The sequence below is a fragment of the Manduca sexta genome, unplaced genomic scaffold, assembly GCF_014839805.1.
Source record: "Manduca sexta isolate Smith_Timp_Sample1 unplaced genomic scaffold, JHU_Msex_v1.0 HiC_scaffold_2905, whole genome shotgun sequence".
NCBI classification, from domain to species: domain Eukaryota; kingdom Metazoa; phylum Arthropoda; class Insecta; order Lepidoptera; family Sphingidae; genus Manduca; species Manduca sexta.
The window spans coordinates 1-11886 of NW_023593917.1; the positions used below are offsets into that span (position 1 = coordinate 1).

The 11886-nt window shown below is 36.9% G+C and overlaps 1 protein-coding gene across 1 annotated transcript; it reads left to right on the forward strand.

Annotated features, from left to right (window-relative positions):
- The first annotated feature begins 2630 nt into the window (after nt 1-2630).
- On the forward strand, nt 2631-5862 carry LOC119188569 (40S ribosomal protein SA-like). The gene is made up of 7 exons (XM_037446360.1): nt 2631-2785; nt 2965-3092; nt 3262-3495; nt 4065-4232; nt 4658-4819; nt 5090-5254; nt 5736-5862. The coding sequence occupies exons 2-7, from the start codon at nt 2994-2996 to the stop codon at nt 5823-5825; spliced, it is 918 nt and encodes a 305-aa protein (XP_037302257.1). The 5' UTR covers nt 2631-2785; nt 2965-2993; the 3' UTR covers nt 5826-5862.
- The last annotated feature ends 6024 nt before the right edge of the window (nt 5863-11886 follow it).

The following is an 11886-nucleotide window of genomic DNA, read 5'->3' on the forward strand; positions in this document are numbered from 1 at the left end:
TGGTATAATTATTGTACTGTGTATGCTTTACAAGTAGTGTGTTGAGTTATTTTGTGATTGCCATGTTGGGCAAAGCAATATGGTGTTTTTTTGCTCAGTATTCTGGAATAGGGCTCTGGAATTTGGCAATAGGCATATATTATTATATCAGGTGTATACAGTAAGCTAAATGCAGGTAACATCTCTGCCTACCTGAATAGGGAAAAGGTATGATTATATGTATACGTAATGGGGAAAACAAATGTTTCATATTTGATACAAAGGTCCTGTAGAAGTATTATTTGAAGGAGGCGCTGATGTGGTTACAAGCATAGTTTTCCTTCCTGAACATGATACAATAATGATTTATTGTATGACATGTGGTATTTTACTTTTAAACACATGAAATTCTTGTATGAGTTTTAAAATTGATTTTATGATGGATTTGTTTTTTGTAGAATAGTGTTAAAGCACTGGATAATCACAGTTAATTTCTTCTTGAAGTATTATGAATAAAATAATTTTATTGAAATAAACACTGCAACATTCATGGTCAGGGGGAGATAAGCACTAAGTGTGTGGGCTGTAGATTGGGAAGTTTGGATTAACTGTCTGACACAAATTGCCCAAGATAGGATCTCCTAAACGGGTTGAAGTCAAGGAGGTGGTTAGCTATACAAACTCAGCTAAATTATTTGTGTAACATAATTAAATATGTGCTATGCCAACCTTATATTTAACTGGGATTAGGTCGGGTGAAGGTAAACGGTGAGAGGAAAACATCGTGAGGAAACCTGCACATCTGAGAAGTTCTCTATAGGAATTTCGAAGGTGAGTGAAGTCTATCAATCCACACTAGGCCAGGGTGGTGGACTAAGGCCTAATCCCTCTCAGTAGTAGAGGCCCATGCTCAGTAGTGGGCAAGTATATAATACAGGGCTGATATTATTAGGTCAGGTGAAACAGATGTCTTGTATTAAAAATCATTGAATAGCAAAACAGAAAAACTAATAAACACGGCAACATTCTAGCTAGACCGGCTCACTAACTTGGTACTGTATCATGCAACAGTATTGTCCTATTAAATGAATAAACAATACACAAATGACTCACAATATAATCTGTAAACAATGTTGTTCATAATGATCATGTTTTGGCTTGCTTTGTCACTTTCTACATTAAACTGATTGTTATAAGAGTAAAAGAGCAAAGCTTTATTATATTTCAACACTGCTTGCAGTTTAGCAAACTGTTTACATGATAATGCTTTGACAGTTTATTTTCATATGTTTCTTGGTAATGTGATGAAAACCAGCTGTTTTAGAGAAATTGTAATAAGTCTTGCTTGTTTTATCTATGCTAAACAATTTGTGTGATAAACTATGTTGAAATAGAAAAAATGGTATGATTTATAAATGATGGAAGTACATGAATTGGTTACGCTATGTGTAGTGTTTTGGGATTAGGTAAAGATAATTTTGTTTTATGTTATGTGTAATACCTTATAAATGACTTGGTGTTTTTACATAAAACTTGAAGTATAATATGTGTTTAGCACAGTTAACAGTGTAGAGTGTAAAAATGTGAACAATAAAACTTATGATACGTTTTACAAGCGAGAATCCAAACAATTAAGATTTACGTTGATAAAGCGACTGGTTCTTTACTTGGTTGGTACTGTTTATAACTGCTTTGAATGCAACTTGAGAAATTTCCCACAAGCACGGGAGATTCACCACTCACCTATGACTCTTCATTTGAATATAGTTGCTAGGGATGAGCCCTTCTTTTCCATCTAACTCTGCTCTATACCAGTTCATATCGTCCTCCATATTAAGTATCTGCAATATCAAAAATTCTAGAAAGAACCTGTCATCTTACTGTATAAAAGTCTTTCTACTACAAGATACAAAGCTCAACTTGCCTTCAGAACTTGATTCTTCCTAAAACTGAGCTCATCATCTGCAGTCGCAGTAAAATCGTGTTTTGCTATAGCCTCCATGATCAAATTAGGCACTTCACTAAAATGTCACCGAATACCAAAATAACTCACGAAGTAGATAAATTATAAACACAGTTACAAGTCAAGGTACTAAAGTAATCATAATGCATGTATTGTCGTACAGAATTAACTACAATTAATGCGTTTTAGTCAAAATGCACCAAAAAATTTTTTCCTCTCGAACTACACATCACTCACTTCACCAGTCACAAAAGTATGGGAGTTGTTGCCACAGATTTAAATTTCTGGTATTTTTAATTGGCAACATTGATCTTGGTTTGAATTGTCGACCATAGAGTAAAATTTTATATGAATGTCCTGCATCCTGCCACTCTCGGACTACTTTCTAAATTATTATTGAGAAGAAAATTTATTGTAATTAACATTTTTTAGACATGTAAATATTATTTTGCAGATATTTCATTAATTATGTGTATAAAATATATGTTACATAAGACGTGAATAAATTATTGAGTTGGTCTGATTTGAAAGTATTTATATTGTGGCAAGGTGTTCAGTTTCGTATTTTTTTTTGGAAAATAATTTGTTTCTTTCCTTTAAACAACAAATTTTACAACACTCACGCATATTTAATAATATTTCTGTAGTCTTCTTCTACTTCTGGCTGAATATAAATTGTATAATTCCATTTTCACATCCTTCTGCAGGACAGCAGGATTTTAATGTTGCCATCTAAATAGAAATTGGCAACAAAGAATATGTCAAAATGAGAGTTCAGCTTGACAGTGACGTAAAATAGACAGTTCTTTCATGTCCATTTCGCCTCCCAGTGGCATTATACGCGTAAGTATTTTTTTAAAATCTTTCGATATTTGCAGGATCTCGTAGATTTATTCAACAAAATGGTGAACAACATAGTGTACGATGTTAATTTAATTGATTCCGTATTATATTTTCTTTGAATTTAAGTAGTAAAGTGACAGAGCTTGTTTCATAGCCGTGTGTACATTTTCATATTTCAGGTTTAGTCGTAACTCATACAAACGCAACGATGTCGGGAGGATTAGACGTGCTCGCTCTAAGCGAAGAGGATGTCACCAAGATGCTTGCAGCCACCACCCACCTCGGGTCGGAGAACGTTCACTTCCAGGTAACGACAACAATCGGATCGTAAACATAACCTCTAATAGCATGATGATAAGAGAATCCGTTCCATTTTACACTGAAGACAGTGAGGATCCATTCTCCCAACTGATGATTTCTCTTACCATTCCATTTTGGATCTAAATATTCTTGGAATAATGAAGGTATTTGCTTAGATGGAGACGTACGTGTACAAACGCCGAGCGGACGGCACACACGTGATTAACCTTCGTCGTACCTGGGAGAAGCTGGTGTTGGCCGCCCGCGCCGTCGTGGCCATCGAGAACCCCGCGGACGTGTTCGTGATCTCGTCGCGTCCGTTCGGCCAGCGCGCGGTGCTCAAGTTCGCAGCGCACACCGGCGCCACACCTATTGCCGGACGTTTCACTCCTGGTGCATTCACTAACCAGGTAAATAGTTACTGAATTCTTTAATTTTTATAATGCTATGGTTATTATAAGGTTAAATCATTATTCGATATTGTTTCAGTGAAATCACCATAATTTTTTTTCTTGCATTACCTATTTTTAATTATAAAATTGTTAATGAAATAGAATGGAATTTCAAAGAATTTGAGTCATTAAAGTGAAAGCTAGACGATTGGGCTATTAATGTGATTTGTAACTATTTGAATACTCTTGGAGTACATAATGTATGCATTTAGAATGAGTATAAGTTCTGTTTTATATTTCGAACCATGTAATATTCGAACAGCTGAAATAAATGATGTAATATATTTCTTAAGAGAAGGACATTCTTTTGTGTTCTTCAGCCAATCTAAGTTTGAATTTAGTCCACTTACTTTTATTCCCTAGAGAATGAACTAGGCAGATAAATGACTATATCCTCAATGATGACAAACAAACTAAGGAACCACTGAATTTTTAATGATTACACATTTGTCTGAGTCTCTGCTTTAACAACAATATACCCCACTATATATATCTAGCACTTACAAGCATTATCGTTTTGTTAACAGATTCAGGCAGCGTTCCGTGAGCCTAGCGTCTCCCTGATTGTGTTGGACCCTGCCCAAGACCACCAGCCCATTACTGAGGCTTCCTACGTCAACATTCCAGTCATTGCCTTCTGCAACACTGACTCCCCTCTCAGATTTGTTGATATCGCCATCCCTTGCAACACTAAGGTATGTTATTTATTATTATTTTTCATTATATTTTTGGACAAAATTAGTATTGGACTGCTTTTATTTAAGTAGTTCCAACAAAAATATTAGTTTAGAGAATAATAAAACTAAAAGAAAATGATACCAAGTTACTCTTACAATTTTATAGTGAAAAAAAAAAATTATAACTGATTGTATGTTCAAAATATTTTATTCCATAGTTTGCTTTAAAATAATATTAATAAAATCTGAATGTCTAGGTAACTTTGTGAGAACACTGATAAACTGTAGAAGGCCTTATATAAAAGAATTTTGATTGACTTAAGGTGCAATACTTTCTATAAACACAGTTATTAACTTGGTCAGCTTCTAGTGGCAGTTTAAGTTAGCTTATAGAGGTAAATTCTAGCCTCTTTTTCGAATAACATTTTATTTTTATATTCCAGTCATCCCACTCCATTGGTCTTATGTGGTGGTTGCTCGCCCGTGAGGTGCTGAGACTACGTGGCGTGCTCGCTCGCGACCAGCGCTGGGACGTAGTGGTTGATCTGTTCTTCTACCGTGACCCTGAAGAAAGCGAGAAGGAGGAACAACAGGCTAAGGAACAGGTTTGTAGTGGCATCTAAAGTGTTTTGATTGATATTTAGATTTGTTTGCCGTAACGAAAGTATTAATGACACATAAGAATAGTTACAGTTGTTGTAAAAGATTGCTGGATCTTTTTTATTTGTGTATCTGGCACGACAAAGTGAAGTAATACATCTGGTATTAAATGAGGTCCCAAAAAAATGTGACCAGCCTACTTGCATTTTCACATTCAGTATTGTCCAAAGTATTGCTTGCAGAATATCAGTATCTTTAACTGTAATTATTTCCAGGCTGTGGTGGCGACCAAGGCCGAGGTGCCTCCGCCGGTGCACGAGGACTGGAACGAGACTGTGGAGCCTGTGACGTCGTGGGTGGAGGACGCGCCCGCCGCCCCCGCCGCCGCGCCCGCTCCCGCCTTCGGAGCGCCCGCCGCGCAGGAAGACTGGGCCGCTCAGGTACGTACTGTTTTCATACACCCACTTCACGTATTCATCTCCATAGAAGTAGGCCGGTGAAAGTGGAACCAGGTCATATATTGTATTTCATCCCCTGATGTGATCGAGAGTGTCCCTGTCGCGATATTCGGTACAATATTTTACTGTTTATCTTGCTAAGACTGGCTATGTGTAAATTCATTGTATTTTCTGTGGTGGCTTAAAGCATTCTATAGCTTGGGTATTCAAGATTTATTATGCTGATACTTCTATGAAAATGGTAGTCAATAAATAAAACTTTAAATTTATTCCTCAAGTGTTATTAAAACTGGTACAACCCCAATGTTTCGCAGTGTAACAGCGTTTGGTGTTAAATTTGTACCTAAAGAAAGCATTACTTTGTATTTTTAGTAAAAAGCGTTTTTTTTGGTTGGTTAAAACTCAGAATTTCAATTTTATTTGTATGTGATTGTTGAATTAATTATATTTATTTGGTGTACAGGTTCCGGACGAATGGAGCACGACTGCCGCGCCCGCCGCCGCCGGCACTCCCTCGTGGGGTGGAAACAACCAGGACTGGAGCGCATCGTAAACTGCGTCGCATTGGTTAATATAATATGACAAAATTATATTTTGTTTTACTTCTTACCCTTCAAGAAATAAGCCGTTGAATACGCGGACGGTTATCAAAATCTTATGGATTAGCCTTTGCCTGCGAATCTGCCATTGTGTATAAGTTTTCCTGGATCTATATTTTCTTAGCTTTAGCACTCTGGGAGTAATGTAGCCTCCTATTAGTAAAAGAATTATAAAAATTGGTTCGTAGTTCCAGAGATAATCCTTACAAAGTTACAATCTCACACATTCCTCTGTATAATATTAGTATAGATTAGATGGTAATAACTTACTATCCATTGCAATAAAAGATAAAATCTGCAATGAATAAATGTTTACTAGGAGAGTCTTCAAAATTGGCACTTCAAATTAGTGACATCCATTAACCACTTGGTCCACAGGGCCCGGTATTCATAAGTTATAGCCTATCAGTGGCGAAGGGTGAAATTTTTCGAAAAGGAATCAGACAACAGAAACTTGGGTACTAATAGATCTTAGGTCTGCAAACCAAAAAAATGATAATTAGATTTTACATAAATTACGAAAGGTAGGCCGAAAGGAGTGGTTATATGGACCCTTGGCCACTAGCCTGTTCTATAGAAGAGTGCGTAGTTGTGCTCAGCGTGAAGTTACAGTACAAAAGCTACGCTACGTCTGTCGTCAGCAGCTTATCTTCAGAAACAATGTCGCTATTTGTGACTAAAACGTGAGATAGACTTCGCAGCCATATAACTACAGTTTAACTGGTGGTTGTTCTCTCATATGTGAGTCCGCCTGGGTAGGTAGTAGGTACCACCTCAATGTCTATTTCTGCTGCCAAACAGCAGTGTGCAGTCACTGTTGCGTTCTAGTTTGAAGGATATTGTAACTAGTGTAACTACTGGACATAATGAGACTTAATATCTCATGTCTCAGGATGGCGAGCGCAGTGGAATACCGAACAATACTTTGTAATTCATGGTGTTGGATGGTGTTTCTAATGTTTATGGAAGGTCGTATCGCTTACCATCAGGCGAACGGCAAGCTCGTCTCGTCAGTCAAGGAAATAAAAAAAAAACAAAAAAAAAAATGTGTGCCGCATAAATGAATCTTCATACAACTACGATAGGTTTATAATAAATTATATTTAATTTTACACATGGCCATATACATGAAATCTGTAAACGCAAGTGTATTTCGGGTTTCCTTGGTTAGATATTATACGCAGTATTATACTCTTGAACGGTGCCTGAGTTTTCACTTCATAATATTGTTTCGCTGGTCCTGCACTTCTGTATTGATTTTCCCCGAGTTTGACTTCAGTGTTGTTTAGCAAAAGTCCCTGTAGAGAAATATGAACTCTTAAGGTTTCCACTAAAGGTGTGCGAGAGTGCTAAGTTGTGGGGGGTGAGGCTGTGAAACTTCTCACCAGAACTACGCTAAGCGAGGTTGGGATTTGATTAATATTGATGGTTTTAGGAAGTAATATTGATAGATTTATATCCTATAGCCTTATATTTAGTTAAGTTTGACAACAGTTCCAGAATGGGATTTAGGGGGGACAAGCCGGGGCCCATGCCCCCGACAACGTTCAGAGGGCGGCAAATTCAAACTTGCTATAACCCTCATAGCCGAATTTCGACCACGGCGGCCAATCTCAACGAAGATCAGCCAGCTACGCAGGATATATTATAGTGCACAAGTGTGTGCGCAAAACACAAGCACTCTGTTCCTTCACTCTCATAGTTCGGTGAGACGGCAAGCCGACATTACCGGGCAGAGGTCAGGCGCAGAACCAACGGCTTTACGTGCTTTCCGAGGCACGGGGGTATCACACCGCCAACTTCCTGACTCCGAGCTGCGACTGAGTAATTTTTAAGATGGAAAAACCCAGACACAATTATTTTGGCCCGACCCGGGATTCGAACCCAGGACCTAAGCGCGGTAGTCGTACTTGTACCGTGTATAATTACAACTACGCCACCGAGGCAGTCAGTCGAACTTGCTAGATGAATATACAACTCATCATTAACGCTACTTTGACTACTGAGACATCCAGTACATTAAGGCGATACCTCAAGGTCCATTTTCATACATTTTGTTTCGGCTTTAATCTGGGTAACTAAACAAGTATTGGCAAGTAAAGAATTTAAATTCACGTCTAGTCAGTGATTAGTTCTCGCAGTTGAAGAAAAACGTAAAAATAATTAATAATCATGGATATTTCGGCCTTTAAAATTTAATATGACGAAATTTTAAAGGCAGAAATATCCATGATTATTAATTATTTTTACATTTTCTTTCAACGCAATACTAATTGAATACTACTATACTAAAAAGCCGCAAATCGCTAAATTATTTTTCGCGTAGTCATAAGTCAAAAACCGCACTCGTCCGCAGAAATCAGCGGCCGGTGCATGAGGCAATAAGTAAAACGCGCTTACATTTCAAGGCGGTTAGTGCGCGTGCGAAAGAGATAACGCTATATTTGGAAACTCCGTCCATTTCCCTCCATGGAGATGATTGGCAGGATGCCTTTCTAATACCCTATCATAATATTTTATTAAATTACAGATGAATTTAAACACTGTACACACTTACGTAAAGCCTAAAATTTTTGGGTGCACTTCTAGCGGTATCAGGCCGAATATGTTCAATGCTGACACCATTTACCTTTTGTGTTCGTGCTAACTGAATTATAATTTCTCCATAAAGTCCTCTGAAATCAGATTTTGATTGTTTGTTGTACGAGCCGGCAAACAACTTAATCATTGTTGTGTGGTGGGGATTTTTTTTATTCTTTAATGTAGCGACACACGTACTAAAAATATCCCCTACTATCCATTGTTATGTAGAATTTTATGTGTATATTATTAGACTATCAAAACATCTATGTGATCATACAAGCACTCTTTTTTTAAACATGTAGAAAGCATTAAGTTCACTTTTTACGATCCACCCCTGTTTCAAGCGAATCCCCCCAAACTAACTGGGGAATTGAATCGAGGACCTTCTGATCCATAGCCCATAAACACTGTCACTAGAAAGAAAAGACTTGGACTGATATCAAAAAGGTAATGTGTAAGTTTTTATATAATTTCAATTTTACTCATCTAAAGTATTGCTATTGTTAGTCACAGTTTATTTACTCCGTGAATATTGTGTATAGCTGTAACTGACAATTGTTAACACGCAATGTTTTTTAGATTCAAGGATATATATGCTGTTGGTGTATTTTATTGAATAAATAAACCTACGTAAAAGGCCAGCAATCTGAAGGGACAGGTTTACGTCGAGCCAAGACCGTGCTGATGGGTGGCGAAGTCTTCCACAACGGCACCACACCCCACAAGGCCAGGCGAGCTTGCCACTCCTCTGTATCCCCACCTTTCATAGCAGTGCCTTCTAGGTATTGATAGGTCGTACCTATTGAGATAGCTGTGGAACGTTTATAAGGGGGTAGGCAGAAACGCAATTAATGCACTTACATTCTTCAGTGCGTATTCCATTACTTGATGTGATAGGGGCGAGCCTATCGCCATATACGGCATAAATTGCGGATTCCGGGCAGTTGAGTTTTTTTTATTGCTTTGAAGAAGACACGAGCTTGCAGTACGCCTGATGGTAAACCTTACGACCGCCCATAAACAGTAGAAATACCAGTGGGTCTCAACTCTCGAGGATCCATCTAAGTATCCTGTACCCCGGTGTTGAATTCGGGGTCCGATACCCAATAAAAAAACCCTGTTCCTTTTAAACATTAGTGAAGATAAATGTAAATAAAAAACTCCGATGGGCACTCAGAGAGCATTTTAAAGGTATATGCGACAAAAACGCCATAAAGATTATATTTGTAGCCGTAGCATTATATCCTTTATATTTTACCTACTTGAAAAAAAAATCATTTACCTTCTTTATGAATATACGAAGAGGTTCTAGTTCTTTTCGCACGCAGCAAGTTCCTGAAATAATATTACCAGCTCTTATTATTATAAGCACAATAGGTAATGTTGTAAAGCCATAAAAAAAATGTCAGTGTGCTTAGTCCTTAGAATGTGGTAAAAAACACAAGACATTGTTTTGTTTTTTATTGATACGTAACGCTTAACAAGAACAAAAATTCTGTTTAATGGCATTTTTAAAGTGCTTAGTTTTTATATGGTATAATATTTTTTATTTAGTCTGATCAAGGAAAGTATTTTCGAATATTTTCTGTAGTAGGAACAAAAATAAATATATTATTTTCTAGTAAATGATATTAAGAAGGTAACTCAATGACGTTCCATGTATTAGACCATAACTTCACTTTTTTTTACCTGAATACTACTACTAAACACAGTAGACTTTCGGGTGAGTGCTTAAGGCACTCAAACAATGCACATATAAATATTAAAACGTATATTGATGATTGAGTATATTAATGTGTTTTGACGTACATTTTTGGCTACGCTCGTGGTATGTTAAAACGATTAATTTACCTACCTTAAATGTTTTTGCATTCTTGAATATTCCATTAGCAAATGTTTGTTTGTGTCGTAACAGGCTGCTTGCGCTGATTGATTCATATTTACTGTGTAAACGAAACGTAGTTATGCATTACAATCAACCCTTGCTTGATCAAATGTCGCTATGTGTAGCTATTAAATTAATGTAGACTGATTACCGATCATATTGCTGCCTATAAAGGAGGCACGCATGTGGCTTTGCGTGAGTTTTTTAAAATAAATGTCCTTCAACAACCTATCTGTATAATTGTAAAATGTAGGTAGATATTGTAACTTTTTGAACGACCAACACCTTAGTCCTCCCGTGATCATAACTGCTGCAAAGTGTCCGAAACGTTGGGCAAAATTAAAATTAACCGCAATAAAATCCGAAAAATAGTTTTATATCAAAACCTATCTGTACTATGATACCATCCTTCTGGGATACCTACAAACGTCATACAATTGTTTCATACTTGCACGGTAATTTATTCACTGCAACTGGTGGTGAAGGAAAACATCGTGAGGAAACCTGCACATCTTAGAAGTTCTCTATAGGAATTTCGAAGGTGTGTGAAGTCTACCAATCCGCACTAGGCCAGCGTGGTCGATTAAGGCTTAATCCCTCTCAGTAGTAGAGGAGGCCCGTGCTCAGCAGTGGGCAAGTATATAATACAGGGCTGCTATTATTATTATTTATAACTGGTGGTAAGTGGTGTGGTGAATATTATTGGTCGTCAAATTTTTAAGAAGCAATTGAAATATTATTTGAAATATGGAGTATTTAAGAAGTCCCGAAAATACAGCATTCCATGTTTGATTATCAACGTATTATGAAGTACTTATCGGTTTTAAAGAGAATTAGAAAAAAGAGGCTGGTGAGCGCTTAAAAATACAACATTGCTAAATAGAAATATGAATTACAAATCGACAAATTATCTAGTTCATGCAGTAAATAAGCGAAGATGTCTAAATATGTGAGTGTTACTCACGTAGTCCCGCGAAGTTTATGTTTGTAATTAACTCTACTCTTGGTAACTTGTTAGACATCCAGAGAGCTGAAATCAAGTCAATTAAAGCATCCGGTAATTGTACACGTTAAATTATGACTTGTATGCTGATGTTTTAGAGTTCAAAACTAATTTGAATTTATGGTTCAATTTTCAAGTAATTAAAGCATATTTTTACTTGACAAATATTTTTAGTCGCATTCAGCGGTTTGTACTCAATATGCCAATGAATACGTCCGATATAATATGTTTTAACCTCTTTTTGGGGCATGCTGATTCTCGAAAGCAAGTCCAAGTAATTTTTGTACAACCTCTCCGCCAACTTCTGTACTTTTAAAGGGCAATTTTTTCGAAATTTCCTTTGTGGCAAAAAATACCCTCATTATACTTTTTACAATAAACGTGATTGTGAAATGTTTGGATGTTTGTTCGAACTAAACATGGAAACCGCTGAACGGATTTATACGAAATTTGGCACTCTGATAGATCATAACTTCAATTAACAAATTAGGATACTTTTTATCCCGCGAATTTGTTCCCCTTAGATATATTTGGTTTTTAATAA